The following is a 14700-nucleotide window of genomic DNA, read 5'->3' on the forward strand; positions in this document are numbered from 1 at the left end:
GTGCTCCCTATCTTTCCAGCACATAGTTAATACTACGTGTGGGAAAGATAGGGCAAGTCCTATCTGTTCTTGCCTGTACAAGTAACAGGCCAGAATCCCACTAGTGAAAACGAAACCACTGAATTTACTGGTTTCGTTTTGTCACGTTATGCAGCCGTGATTATCATGGCCGCATAAGGGGAGAAAAACATGTTCACGAGTTTAAGCCTTTGAGCACATCATCGGGTTTTTCTCCCGTTGTGTGGCCGTAATAATTACGGCCACATAATGGGACAAAACTAAACCATTGATTTTAATGGTTCAGTTTTCACTAGTGGTAATCTATTCTATTAACATTAAATTAAAGATAGGACTTGCCCTACCAGGTGCGAGAAAGATAGGGCAGGATTAGAGATGAGCGAGTATACTCGCTAAGGCACTACTCGCTCGAGTAATGTGCCTTAGCCGAGTATCTCCCCGCTCGTCCATAAAGATTCGGGGGCCGCCGCAGCTGACAGGTGAGTTGCGGCGGGGAGCGGGGCAGAGCAGGCGGGAGAGAGAGATCTCCCCTCCGTTCCTCCCTGCTCTCCCCCGCAGCTCCCCGCCCCACGGCGGCACCCGAATCTTTCGGGACGAGCGGGGAGATACTCGGCTAAGGCACATTACTCGAGCGAGTAGTGCCTTAGCGAGTATACTCGCTCATCCCTAGGCAGGATCTATCTTCCAGCTTTTTTTTTTCTCAAACTCACACACTATAGCACGGATTTTGAATAGTCCAAAAAAAACCTGGTTCATGTGCTTATATGCTCCGTAGCGGTGAGCGTATTAGCGCATGCCCCATGTGTTTTTGCCCTAACTTAAAGTAAAAGATTAAGGGAGTTGAAATGTGTAATGTGAAGCATGACAGGACCGCTCCTCTTTATTATATACATGTGCTCAGTAGTCGGATCTATGCAGTGGATGACTGGTTTGCGGACGCAAAGGCAAGGGAATAGAAAGGAGATTTTAACTCGGTGTCCTCTCTAGTACTCATTACTTTACATTGTGGGGGTTGTCCAAGGTGACAGAGTCCCTCTAAAGGGTTCAGTTTCCTCCACCTGAGCAGCATGAAACAAATGCTAAAAGCTCCTGCGTGATGAGAATATACAGTTTGACAGCTCAGATATAATGTATTTACTGCTAAATTGACAATGAATTTCATTTTACCAGAGTTTCAGCATAAACTGAGATGGAAGGAGACTGTGACCCTTACCAAGGTCTCTACTTTTCTTATTCATCTCTTCCCATAAATAACCCAATTGACTTACAGTCTACATGTTTGCTGATTTACCTACCATCTAATGGGACGCTGAGAAAGAGTTTGTTGGAAGTGTCTAACATGATCAGTCTCATTAGCTTGAGAACATTTACTTTGCCCAGATCATCAGTGACATCACTCAGCTTTGCCAGAAAGTGTTTGGTTGAGTTAATGCAGTGCTCCGTGGTCTGCAGTAGTCCGGGTCCAGACAAAGCTAAAATATCAATGAGCATAACATCAATATCATCCTATATGGTTGTGACAAAAGAATCAAAATCACTACATTGACTTACTACACTGTACACATATAGGATTCCTCCTGAGAAGCCACCATATATGATTAGTCCTTGGTCACAGAAGATTCCGTTCAAATCAAGCAGTTTGGGATATTTTACCATATTTTGAGATCCATTCACATTTTTGAGAGCTTATACTTACATAGTAGTAGGGTCTTCCTGCCAAAATGGTCACCTTTACATGTAAATCCAATAGTTTTGAAGCCTTTTTTTAGTTCTTTCTACTTCAACAGAGGCTCCACAAATACAGATTGAATGGGTTCTGCTTTAAGCATTAGGGTGCTTGCACACAGGACGGAATAGGACCCAACGCAGATACAGATTTTATCAATTAGTATGGATTTTGTTGTATCTTTAGCTACGGAATGTGTCCTGCGGAATGTCTTGTGGAATTTCTTGCGTTTTTTCTGCAAACTTTAATTGCAGAATTATATCTGCTGTATGTGAGAAATCAGGAACAACAATTCCATAAGACGACCTTAATTCTGCAGCTGCAAGCTTGCAGAATTTAATCTTACGGTTTTCGAGTAAAGACATTCAGAGGGGGCATTTGTGCATCATAGCCCCCCCCCCCCCCCCCTTTCCAAGTAAGTGTCACAACAAATCACTTTGTTTGTGATGCTCACGTACCAGTTTTCCTTAGTTTTACTCCATGCTGAGCGCGGACATTTTTTCTGACATTTTATTATTTGCTGTATCTGGGGGCGTTCTGATCTTTAGACCCCCGGTTTGTATCTGCAGCTCTCCTTTGACCCAGAGGATTGGAGTACTGAGGAAAGGATTCATCTGAGTCACTAATCATACCCTTTTCATTCCTGGATTACATCTACCTGTGGCGCTCCCTACGATTTTTTTGACCTTTTGGACACATATAACATTATGGCGCAGAAATGTCTGCACTGACATACCCAATCCCGTATGAAAGCACCCTTACATGTGATAGCTTGTTAAAGTAGCTTTTGACCAATCCAGTCTCTACTCTGGATACTAAGTGAAGAAGGACGGGTGCCTGGGAGCAATGATCCAATTGGCTAAAAGGCGCAGATAGGTTGAGTGGCACCTCTTACTTTTGGTAAAATACTGTATGAACAAATACTGTTTGCACCAAGCCAATCATGCATAACGGCTGCATTGTCCAGTAAATTTATCGAGCTTTCCACATAAAAAGAGCAATCAGTGTATATTAATTAACAGTGAATATTCTAATTGGCTATCTGAAGTCTTAAAAAAGAAAAGTAAATTTACAGAAGTGCAGTACAGCTTGTGCACGTCTGATGCTTTATACGACTGCTCGACTGATTACATGATGGTTCTTCTTTCTTTGGTGATTTGTGCTAAGTCCCTTACTGTCTATGGCAAACTCTAGAAGACTGAGGCCTCATGTCCACAGGGAAAATAAGGCCCGCTACGGATTCTCCATGGAGAATCTGCAGCGGGTCCCTCCTGCCCCGCGGACATGATGCTAAAAAATAAGAATAAACTCTTCTGCAGCCGTCCAAGCGTGTCTTCTTTCCGTCGCGGCCGGATCTTCTTTCTACGGCCCGGCGGATGTGCTCGGCACATCGGCTGCGTGCCGTGCACATGCGCTGGGCACATCCGCCGGGCCGAAGAAAGAAGTTTCCGGCCGCGAAGGAAGGAAGACCTGCATCGCCCGGAGCAGGTGAGTTTAATTCAGACGCAGGTCTCCTGTGGATCCAGACGGCTTCCATAGGCTTCAATAGAAGCCTTGGCAGCCGTCCCCACGGGAGGCCCGCGCCTGAATGGAGCATGTCTGGATTTTTTCCTGCATGCGGGACCCGCGTCTGCAGGGAAAAATGACATCCACAGTTATTTAACTACCTGTGGGTGTCTAATGCATCCCTATGAGGGGGCGCGGATCCGCGTGCAGGAAAAACGCTGCGGATTTAAAATCCAAATTTGTCCGTGGACATGAGGCCTAAAAAATCTACTGAATATCTGAATGAGCTAACAGAGTTCTTAACCCTTTCCAATCCAATGTCGGGCCTGCCCCGACATCATCATTTCCCTCCACAGCTCCGATATCGGGACAGGTCCGACACTGCAGTGTGGGGTGCATCTGCACCTGATCGTCAGACACATCGGGTGCAGATACACTCCTGCACTGATCCTCATCGAGGACCCCCGAGGAGATGGCAGAAAGGGTTTCAAAACCATTTTTCAGCAAGCTCTCAACTGTACAAAGTGATTTAAAGGGCCATTCTAGTGATTTTTTCCCCATTCCTTCTGTATCTATCTCCACAGTATATAAAAGTGAGTTAGTATTATCTTGGTTACTTATTCCTTTCTATCTGAAACTCATGTCCGCCTCCTCCTCACATGGTCATGTGATCTCAATTTTGACCAACACGGATGTACTTGGGGTTATATGTTTAGTTTCTAGTTGCTTTCTCAGTTTGTGTGATGCTATTACACAGAACCTACCATAGAAACTACTTAGAGGGGGATGCAGACACTCCTATCGTCAGGGGCGTAACTATAGGGGATGCAAGTTATGCAGTTGCACCCGGGCCCAGGAGCCTTAGGGGGCCCATAAGGCCTCTCTTCTCTATATAGGAAACTCGGTACTATGAGAAGAGCATTATATTTGGAGGCCCTGTAACAGATTTTGCATTGGGGCCCAGAAGTTTCAAGTTATGCCTCTGCCTATCACAGTTACTTAGGGTGATCACACAGCTCCTGTCACACAGTTTTAACAGAGAAGATCACAGCTCAATTACCTGACTGTATACGTATGGCTTGTAGCTTCCATAGGTGAACACAGAATACAGATGGTAATGGCAATGTTGCAGAGATGGTGCAGACTGTAGCTGATCATGTAATGATGTGCTGATGCATCATGGGATTGATGTGAAAGCAACATCAAGATGGTGCCTGATAAGCAACATACAGGAGAAGGCTGCACTGCAGGGAAGTACTGCAATATACAAATGAGATATCCAGGGTGTGACAGGCAAAGATAGGACATGCTGCAATTTTTTTTTCTTGCAACATCGCAGGAGTGAAAATTGCAAATGTGTAGGAAACCATTGAAAATCGTTGATTTCATAATTCTGAGTTTTCACTCACTCTTGCATCACACAAAAATCGCGCAATTTTATCGCCAGTGGGAAGGCCCCCTAATAAAGTAGTCAGACACTGCAGCAGAATATAACAAGGTATTGCACAGTCTAGGTGTGAGGCCAAAAGAGCCTCTGCACTGTGTAGTAGGAGAATAGTCTAAGCTTCAACCCTGGAGACATACTACTGAGAGAGTGGGCCGTGAAATACTGTAGAAGAGTGCAAGTCTGATTTTACAGCCACTGCATGATGCACCATAAGGTGCTTCCAGGCAGGTGGAGAGGAGAAGCTTCCAGCATACAGAGGCTAAGACGATAATTGTCAGGCTGACGGTTGTGGATCTGCCCTGCCACACACTGGTTTAGCAATAGGCTAACTGATGTGGCAGTTCCTGGGAACTCTGGTTTTAATGCTTTGTAAGGAGGGAGCCCAGATTCCAGTTTATGCTGTACTGAGCTCTGTTATGGTTCCTATAGTTATGTAATTGGATGACATAAGTGCGACCTCTACTGGCTGCCATACATTACTGCAGTTTGTGTATTTCCCTGTGGAGTGTTGTATGTGAATTCCCATTGGTTACAGAGCTCCAGGATACCTGGAGGACTGAAGAGCATAGAGAGGTGCAAGCTGGAGAACAATTCCAGTGGTACTGAGCCTTAAGAGACACTGCATTCCCAGGAGAGAGAGCTGCCAAAGGAGTGAAGAGTTGGCTTTGGGAGCCATTGAGGAAGTGTCCTGGAGAATCTGTGCCTGCTACAGAGGGATAGTAACATAAGAAAAGAGGCAGATGGTGCTTGAGAAGCACAGCTCCATAATGCGCCAGAACCGACATAGCAGAGAGAGCAAATCTGCAGGGAATACAGCTAGAGAGACTGCTACAAAGGATTCACATTGTCCCACAGTTCTGTGAATCGAAGTACTTCAACAGACTTCTGAAGTACCTACATTATGGTACTGAACACGTTGGAGATATGTAAGTGAGGAGGGCCCTCAGGAAAAGGCCCGACGTGTGTACACGGGTAGTGACTAAAATATAGGCCTACCAGTTAAAATAGCCGTCTAATGTTTCTGAGTAACCGCATATTGTTTATCTATTAACAGAAGTTTCTGTGGCCAACTTAATCTCCAAATTTGTTAAAATGAAGTAATATATATATATTTGTAAGCCTGGTGTCCGCATCATACCCTAATTCCTGTGTTACCTGCCCCTACTGCAACAGGTTAACCCCTTCAAATGGGATACTGACTTTACTGTGTGGTCCCTAAATTGGTACAAAGACAGACAGCCCAGGTAGTGTGGCTGCTGATGCTGTACTGGGACGAGGCACGGTACCTAAAAGTCTGAACAGGTGTCTGGTAGGAATACAGGGTGTGGTCAGGGCTGGCAGCACAGGTACAATAACGAGATCAAGGCTGAAGGTTAGCTCAGGCAGCAAGTTATAGTAAAGTCCAGAATACAAATCTGATGTCGGGGAACACAGAAATCGGGATAGCCAGAGTCAGGCTAAGGCTGCATTTAGACGAACGTATATCGGCTCGGTTTTCACGCCGAGCCGATATACGTTGTCCTCGTGTGCAGGGGGCGGAGGATGGAAGAGCCAGGAGCAGGAACTGAGCTCCTGCCCCCTCTCTGCCTCCTCTCCGCCCCTCTGCACTATTTGCAATGGGGAGAGGCGGAACGGGGGCGGGGCTTATTCTCAGAACTTAGCCCCGCCCCCGTCCTGCCTCCTTTCATTGCAAATAGTGCAGAGGGGTGGAGAGGAGGCAGAGAGGGGGCAGGAGCTCAGTTCCTGCTCCTTGCTCTTCCATCCTCCCCCCCCCCCCCTGCACATGAGGACGACATATATCGGCTCGGCGTGAAAACCGAGCCGATATACGTTCGTGGGAATGCAGCCTAAGGGTCAGAACCAGAAAGTACATAAACAAGGCCTTTGTTATAAATGACTAATGAGAACAAATTGCTTAAGGCCCATTTACACACACAGATATGTTACAAAAAATTGGAAGATCAGCGATCGTTTTGCATAAAAGTACTAATAGGCACTAATTGTTATTAGTACTTATCAGCTTGATTTGCATGCAAATGAGCTTCTGGGAGCTGTTACAGAATGCAGCAGGAGGTTTGAGACCCATAGTTAGCTGTATTGTTCAGCCAGGGGCTCCCTATGCAGAATTCAGCACCATGGACAGCAGCCACAGCGTGCAGTCCTGCTTATCAGCTGTTCTGCTGGTGAGGGTAAGAACTGAAAACAGCTGTAAGAATGTTATCAGCTGTTATCAGATCGGCAGAAAATAGCGGTCCTGCTTATCAGCTGTTCTGCTGAAGGATGGTTTTCGAGAAGAACTGAAAACCATTGTTCGGCAGAAAGCAGAAAGATGGGCACATTTAGACAGAACGATTATTGCTCAAAAGATGTCTTTTGAGCAAAGTTTGAGCAATAATCGTTGTGTCTAAATGGGGCTTTAGGCATCCTCCATGAGTACATTATTAACTGTTATGACTGTTAATAATGTATTGTAAGTGCCATTACATCTAATATAAATACGCCTACTTGCTTTTTTTTTGCACCACATGTTGACCCATTTGCTGTAACTTTGGTGTATGATGTTGGTGTCATTAGATGACACACATGCTCACTGGTGCTGTAAAATCATCAAATGTGAGTTTAATACACTCAGGAACCTGTCAGGCGGGTTGAAAGTTACAATGTTAAGTCTATGGGTGGCGCTGCTGTGCTTCAGGAATGCGCTGGAATGAGTGAAGCATTGCCAAGCAACACACCATACACTGCTAAGCTGCACCATACACTGCCCAACCAAGAGCGATAGAGAGACAGAGAGACATAGAGAGACAGTGATAGAGAGACAATGTGAGAGACCGATAGAGACAGTGAGAGAGAGCAATAGAGAGAAAGTGAGAGAGAGAAAGAGACAGAAAGAGATAGTGATAGAGAGACAAAGAAAGAGAGTGATAGAAAGAGATAGTGAGACAGACAGAGAGAGAGAGCAATAAAGAGACAGACAGAGAAAGCAATAGAGAAACAGACAGAAAGAAGGCAATAAACAGACAGAGAGAGAGCGATAGAGAAACAGACAGAGGAAGAGTGATAGAGAAATAGAGAGAGAGCAATAGAGAGACAGACAGAAAGAGCGAATGATAGAGAGACAGATAGCAATAGAGAGACAGAAACAGACAGAGAGGGCGATAGAGACACAGAGAGAGAGAGAGAGAGTAGAAGGACAGATAGAGTGATAGAGAGACAAATAGAGAGAGATAGACAGACAGAATGAGAGCAATAGTCATACAGAATGAGAGAGAGAGGCAGACAGAGACAAACAGACAAAGAGACAGACAATGAGAGAGACAGATAAACAGGGAGAAAAAGACAGAGAGAAAGACAGACAAACAGAGAGATACCTGTAGGCTTTTTTTATATTAGATATCTGCCCAAATACAAAGTGACTCTAAATAATCACCTAACCAATCAGATTTAGAAGTTCACAAAAGCCACTACTGAAACATTTTATGTTCGCGTAGTGAACATCGGGTCAATCTAGTTTCTCTATAAAAGAGTAACATGAAACTGTTGAGCCCCAATGCAAAATCTGTTATTGAGGCCACAGCTATAATGCTGTAATCATAGTACTGGTCTCCTTATATGGAGAAGTGGGCCACCTTAGGATCCGGAGCTCAGTTGTGACCCCACTTTCTACACCCATTAAACAGTAGTTACACTCCCGATGGAGTACATTTGGCTGTGCCTGCCACTGCAGCTTAGTCTCATTTACTTGAATAGGTCTGAGCTACTGTGAACTGCAGCATGCTGTATGCTTACAACCTAATGTATGGTACCCATTGTCTGGTAAGCAATGAAGGAGACATGGCTGCATCATTCAACTGATGCACAAGAGTGTCAGGAGTTGGATCTTCGTCAATCGTACACTGATGGCCCATCTTTAAGACAGACCAGCAAAATTATAGTCCTGTAAAAACAGTTTTTACATAAAAAATTAAGGTGTACATGATTAGTTTAATTGCCTGCTTTCCTATTATGGGATGTGATCTGACACAAAGGTGTAGTAGGTCATTGTGAATATAGGATTATAGGAGATGGCTACATAGGATCTGCTGGTGTTAAGCCAATCACTATGGGTCAGGCAGTTGAAACCCCCTGGTATTAGCTTTTATCACAGAGGGAACTTGCAGACAGTCATACTTTTCTTCTGAAGCCGAGATGTGTAATGGGCATAAGACTTGTTCTTTACAATGGGTGTCCACACTGACTAATACAGGTGTCCCAAGCAAGGGGCCTCCTTCTATGACATCTAAATGTCATATTAGGAGCTGTTCTACTGGGAAAACCCCTTGTATAAATTAAGGTAGAATAATAGTATCGCATGGTCAGCTGTACAGTTTATGCCAATATGATTGGTTGGTACAATAGATAGGCAATCAGATAAAACGCAATCTAAATTTGGTTTCATGACACTTGAAAATAGTGAAGAGCATATATATTTTTTGATTACTCTCTGCTTTGGTGGAAATACTATATGCTAATGTAAATTATTTTTCAGTTTTTCAAAACCTGAAGTGTACCAGACAACAACACAAACAGCATTTAAGTGTGCTGCAGTATCGACCACTGCCAGCAGGTGGCAGTGTGATACCTTTTACTTCTAAGACAATGCCATTTGAAACACTATGTAATTATTCTTTACAGCACATATTTTCTGCTACTGGAAAGTTTTGAAGGTTGTTTTGAATCTTATATTTTTTGCACGGTCCTATCTTGGAAGGTTCATTTTGGAACTAGTAAAATGTCTTTTTAATTTAGTGTTGAATTCACACTTTCCAAAATATGGTCTTTTTGTTTTGTTCTTTTCCACAACAGATCTGAATACAATAGATTGCAAATTAATTCTTATTGTTAATGTTGTTGCTATTATTATGCAGTACAATAAAAGTTCAAGATCATAGCTTGGTAGTTAGTCTACATAACACATGGAACCTAGGATGATGTTATGTATCGCCATAAGATGCATGCAGAATAGAGATGAGCGAGCATGCTCAGTAAGAGCAGTTACTCGAGAGAACACTGCTATGTTCGAGTAATTGCTGGCTTGTCGGAGAAAATTCAGGGGGGCCGCGGGGGTGAGCGGGGGGGGGGGGGGGTTAAGGAGGGGAGCGGGAGGGAGAGAGACGCTCCCCCGGCCCCCCCTGAATTGTCTCCAACAAGCATGCAGTTACTCGAAAATAGCGTTGCTCTCTCGAGTAACTGCCCTTACCGAGCATGCTCACTCATCTCTAATGCAGAACCCAGCAGTGTGGCCTTTGCAACTAACAGATGTTAAGTTTGTTGATATTGAGTTGTTTTAAGTGCCAGTCAAAGTCTTTAGGCGCGGCACCCAGTGTGCCAATTAACCCTTTCCAATCCACTGTCTGACGTCTAAAGACATTATGATTTAAGGCTGTACAGGTCCGATGTTGGAAGACATCCGTCAGGGGTTCTCTTACTGTATATTGCCAACCTCTCTGCTGTTGGAGGCTATCCAATGTATCACCTCATGCAGTACTGGCTTTAGCCAGCAGATAGCGCTGTTTTATATTGGTGGAAAAAGAGTAAGCCCCTAGGAAAACCAAGATACAAATTGGATTGGAAAGGGTTAACCCTGGAACCACAACTGCCAGCATGTACCAGAGACATTGTATTTCCACTTGCAAGTCTTATTATAATTTAATTACTTTCAAATATATACCTTTGTTAAAGAAAGGCCGGATGACTTTCCACAGAGTTGGGTTACTGTTGAAAATAATTCCATTTTCATTCATGCCAATGCACTGTAATCCCAATTTGCTGCCAAACCTTGACACATAATGACCGTGCTTCATTACATGGCATGTTGCTGAAGATCTAAAAGGAACAAACAGCCATATTCAGTGCTATATAACATATGTACAGTAGTAGAAGTTTACAACATGTGGTAAGGACCTTGGGTACAGTTATTGTATCAAAAGTAACTTTAAAAAGAATTCTAGCTCATCCACATACTCAGAAAAATAATAAAGATTTACTTTTTAATATGTTTCTAGGTCTCTGGACAAACTTGACTTTGTTTCAAAGTTGCTTATTTATCTGAGTGGTTAAACAAGTCTGTGCTCTCCTGCGAATCTGGAGTGGGCTGGTGAGCTGGTTCCTCTTTTTCTATATTGTCAACTATAACAAAAGTGTCATTTTTATATTCCTGTCTGTATTGTAATTCAGCTGAGAACAATAAGTCCAGGAGCCAGCATACCAGCTGGTTCGGCCACTCAGGAGTAAAGAGGGGACAGGGGGCCGACTGCTGAATGGCCCTGTCTCCCTGACTTGTCGCCAGGTCCTCCTTCCCAGAAACTCTGGCCACGTTTCAGGCAATAACTTTGTCCTTTAGCAGCCTCTTCATGACAACAAAGGACCTGCAGGATACAGCGCTGTGTACAGAACATACCTGGCCCCAGCTCTGAGTACAGCATGCATGGAGCCAGGGGAAGGAGGCAGGTAGGCTCTGGGCACAGCGTGGCATCTGGCAAGTCCCATGTGTCATGAAGAGGCTGCTGCTGTTGGAAGGACTTACTAGATGCAGGACCTGGCAGTAGGCCAGGAGGAGCACTAATATTGTGTGGGAAGAGGGAAGCACTGCCAGTAAGTGGAACCTGAAAGGGAGGCTATTAGTAAATGGGGACACAGAGGGGATGCTGTTAGTAAATGGGACCCCAGAGGGCACATTATTACTGTGTGGGGCCATTGGAGGCCATTAGTACTATGATTGGTTACTGACAGGTTCATTGGGGCAGTAGCAGGATGGGAAGAGTGTGCAGAGACAAGTTGCTGGTAGAAGGAATCTTCATGGTGGTTTGGACCCAGATATAAAAAAGAAAGTAGACAACTCCAAGCAGAAAATATGTCACCTGTGATCACTGGGGTAACTGCACTGTAATCGCTATCACTGAATAGAGCCAATATATGACTGTTTAGAGTCATAGTAGAGATGAACTGCTGTATCTGAGTCTAGAATATTGTAAAAGGCATTTTGTACTTTGCAGGAATATTATATATATATATATATATATATATATATATATATATATATATATATATGATATAAACGATAAGATGACTTTCATAATATATATAATAACCGTGTTTGTCTGCATGAGAGCTGATACACAAGACCAGAGTACTGTTCTATAATACAAGAACTCAGTAAAATCTATGGTGTACTTCCATTTGACTCTGATTTCACAGGGGCATACAGATTCATACAGGAATACTAATGAGTAATAATAAGTGATATAGAAAAGTACAGTACCATAAAGCAGCACACTAAGCGCCAAATGTGGCTCTATAAGACTAGAAATAGACATATATTTTCAGTAATGCTTGGTTATAGGAATATGTACTTGTGTTAAACATTAATGGGAAATGGATAGATGAGCATGAAGTTTCCTCTGTTAAGCTGTATTCACACCCACCCCGCATATCTTCTCCCAGTTTCTGTTTTTGCTATACCGCTATTTTTCCAGTAAAAAAAGGGAAAGCTGAAGAGATGGAAACAACGGAAAGCCAAAAAATCCCATTGAAATCAACAGGATCCTTCACAGAAATATTTCTTTCTGTTTTTCACAAAACAGAATAAAAAAGCAAAACTTGAAAGGAGACACGAGGCGCAGGCTGGTGCCGGAGTGAATGCAGCTTAAAAGCCCATTTAGACACAACAATTATCGCTCAAAAGAAGTCTTTTGAGCAACGTTTGAGCGATAATTGTTGTGTCATTTACATCGCAAGATTGCGCTCTGGAGGATGCAGAGAACAAGCCGAGCGCTTCCAGCGGAGGATGCAGAAGGCAAGCTAGGTGTCCCCGCTTGTCTTCTGCATTCAGCTGTTTCCCGCTCCGAGCACCTGGCTGTTATACAGCCGAGTGCTCTGAGCGGAGGATGCAGAAGACAAGTGAGGTGTCCCCGCTTGTCTTCTGCATCCAGCTGTTTCCTGCTCCGAGCGCCTGGCTGTTATACAGCCAAGCGCTCTGAGCAGAGGATGCAGAAAATAAGCGGGGTGCCCCCGCTTGTCTTCTGCATCCAGCTGTTCTCCGCTCCGAACACCCGGCTGTTATATAGCCGAGTGCTCCGTGCGGGGTATGGAGAACACAGCTGGACCGCTCTGTTCTTCATACCCAGCCTGTCATCAGGTAGCGGGATACAGCTGAAACAATAGTATCAGCTGTATCCTGCTGTCAATCCCTGATAAGGCTGATAGCTGATAGCATGCTGAAAGACAATGATGAGCAACGGCTTAACGAAAACTGCACGATGTCAGTACAGTTACACACAACGATTATCGCTCAAAAGACGGCTTTGAGCAATTTTTGAGCAATAATCAATCTAAATGGGTCTTAGGTGAGCGGGAAAAAAATCTTTCTGATTGCCTAACAGGTGTGTAAATGGCCCAAAGTGACAAGTGGCCATTCTCATCCCACAAGCAGTTCTTGGCCACAAGGTCTATAGCTTCTCTTATGACATTTTATAGTAAAGGACCCCTTGCTATAAGTTCTATTTCTCTTTTGTGTTCTTTCCATTGTTACAAATATAATTGGCGCCATTTGATGCCAGATATATGAAGGCCATCACACTGCCCACTTGTGATCCTTTGCCTTTTTTTCAATTCTTTCTGATCCACTCAAAGAGAATAAACCATCAGCAATTACATAAAGAAATATTAAACCAGGAAGGGATTAGTCAGGAATGGCTGCATTTCTCCTGTGTGTGCCACACTGATTTTAGAGATTTCCGGTACTTATTGCTGTCAGGTTGTTATTACGGCTGGCTTCATTTTGCATCTGTATAATTATAAGTTTGAATTAAGAAAGTTTTTGAAAAATATATATATACGTCTTCTTGCTTGGTGTTCTAATGCTTTCTAGGTTCGAGCTTTATAAAGATATTTGTAGCATGACAACTCCTATATTCTCAAGCAACAGCTGGAGTCTATTAAAATGCACATTAGTCCATTCATCTCCTCTGGACTGAAGCAAAGTCTGGTAGCGTGTAGGCCAGTAGGACAGAACATTACTGATCTCAGTAAGGGCGGCCGCACACCAGCGCATTTGGGGCCGCAAAATCTGTGCGAGCAACTCACAGCATATAAAACCCATTCACTTCAATTGGTTCCTTCACATATGGTGTATTTCTGCGCACATTTCAGGACACGTGACATGCTCTATTTTTCTGCGTAATTGTGCACGGAAGGCTGCCATCTGCCAGAAATCGTACAGTGGACTGCACGATTTTGCGAGCTTAATCGAAAACACCTGGGCCTACCAAGTCAGCTGACCCACCTCCTGAGTCAACTGAGCTGCTTACAAGTAGGCTGCCCCACCTACTAAGTTAGCGGTTCAGCTTACTCCAACATGGTGCTGCCGGGACCGTGCTGAACGGTCTCGGCAGCGCAATAAAGTGCAGTAAAATGCCCCGATCCGGGCGCAATAGCCTGTGATCGTGCTCCATGCATAGGGCATATACGTCCCATGATAGCGATTGCATATGTGCATACGCTTGTGTATTTGCATGTGCAACAGCGCTTTTTATTGTACTGTTTGCACACGCAAGGCATTCTCAATTGCGCACACAAAAACATACGGCGCTATAATTAGTTCAATGAGTTCAAGATGCGTTCTTTTTTCTGTGCAATTATATAGTGTTTCTCACATCTCCTAGTGTATTTTGCGCACATTTGCGCATCCCCATTGACTTCTATGGAGACTTTTGGTTCACAAGTGCGCAGAAAAATAGTGCATGCTGTGCTTTTTTTTTTTTGCACGATTGAGACATGCTGGAAAATTTGCACATGTGAGCAAACTTCTTGAAATCCATGAATTCTATTCACTGCGGATTGCACAAATACGCACGCAAATACGTCCATGTGAAGCCAGCCTATGAGAAACAGCATCATCGTGTAGATATACCTTTTAATGCTAACAAACAGCACAAGGTTTGGAGTTTTCTCAAAGACTCTCATT

The 14700-nt window shown here is 43.8% G+C and overlaps 1 protein-coding gene across 1 annotated transcript in view; it reads right to left on the bottom strand.

Annotated features, from left to right (window-relative positions):
• The window catches only part of CYP19A1 (cytochrome P450 family 19 subfamily A member 1), a 47049-nt gene that overhangs the window by 14232 nt on the left and 18117 nt on the right, over positions 1-14700 (bottom strand). The window contains exons 4-5 of the mRNA XM_066589970.1: positions 10408-10562; positions 1314-1490 (exon numbers count right to left, since the gene is read on the bottom strand). Of these exons, the coding sequence (XP_066446067.1) occupies positions 1314-1490; positions 10408-10562 (332 nt within the window). The remainder of the gene's footprint in view (positions 1-1313; positions 1491-10407; positions 10563-14700) is intronic.

This window comes from Eleutherodactylus coqui, chromosome 2, assembly GCF_035609145.1.
Source record: "Eleutherodactylus coqui strain aEleCoq1 chromosome 2, aEleCoq1.hap1, whole genome shotgun sequence".
Lineage (NCBI taxonomy): Eukaryota > Metazoa > Chordata > Amphibia > Anura > Eleutherodactylidae > Eleutherodactylus > Eleutherodactylus coqui.